The 590-nt window shown below is 39.7% G+C and overlaps 1 protein-coding gene across 1 annotated transcript in view; it reads right to left on the bottom strand.

Annotated features, from left to right (window-relative positions):
• LOC119590616 (mitochondrial basic amino acids transporter-like) overlaps window positions 1–590 on the bottom strand; it is a gene marked incomplete in the record, with an annotated part of 11,809 nt that overhangs the window by 4,787 nt on the left and 6,432 nt on the right. Inside the window, 1 exon segment of the mRNA XM_037939294.1 lies at window positions 187–230. Within this exon segment, the coding sequence (XP_037795222.1) occupies window positions 187–230 (44 nt within the window).

The following is a 590-nucleotide window of genomic DNA, read 5'->3' as shown; positions in this document are numbered from 1 at the left end:
TCATCATTAATCAACTTTCCTTTACTGCTGATTGGTCGTCGGCGTGGTGTAGCTGCCTTTAGCCCCGCCCACTTCCCCAAGGCTGCGCAATCACGGAAGTCTTTAGTCATGATACACTTGTACGGCAACAGAAATGTACACAATAACCCACAAGAGATGTTATTCATATTTAAAGAGAACGCTTACCTTGATTGTGTCGAAGGGGTGACCCACTGCTACTCCAGCGCATCCTGAGGGGAAAATAAATCGGAGTTTATTTCTGAGGTCGTGTATTTTTTTTTAAAGTTTGGGCTCGTGGATGGAAAAGAAAAATGACTCTAGTTAATAAAGAATTTGTGAGCGTGAAGTGAAATGCTCCCAAATAAAGTGCAAATTTATATGCTAAAACAGAACTTATCTGCACGACGTTCACCCCCCCCCCCCCCCGTCTTGTGTAGAATGTCAAGTGGGATAGAATACCAAAAATCACGTGACTGAGAATGAAAAATCATTAATGTAAACGAATCTCACACTGCTCAAGGATCCAAACTTTTGGATTTACTGAAGAATTTAAATATCGAATTGTATATCTTAACAAATTAATTAAATAA

The sequence above is a fragment of the Penaeus monodon genome, chromosome 27, assembly GCF_015228065.2.
Source record: "Penaeus monodon isolate SGIC_2016 chromosome 27, NSTDA_Pmon_1, whole genome shotgun sequence".
NCBI classification, from domain to species: domain Eukaryota; kingdom Metazoa; phylum Arthropoda; class Malacostraca; order Decapoda; family Penaeidae; genus Penaeus; species Penaeus monodon.
The sequence above is the reverse complement of the archived record's forward strand: the minus strand, read 5'-3'. Positions and strand labels throughout refer to the sequence as shown.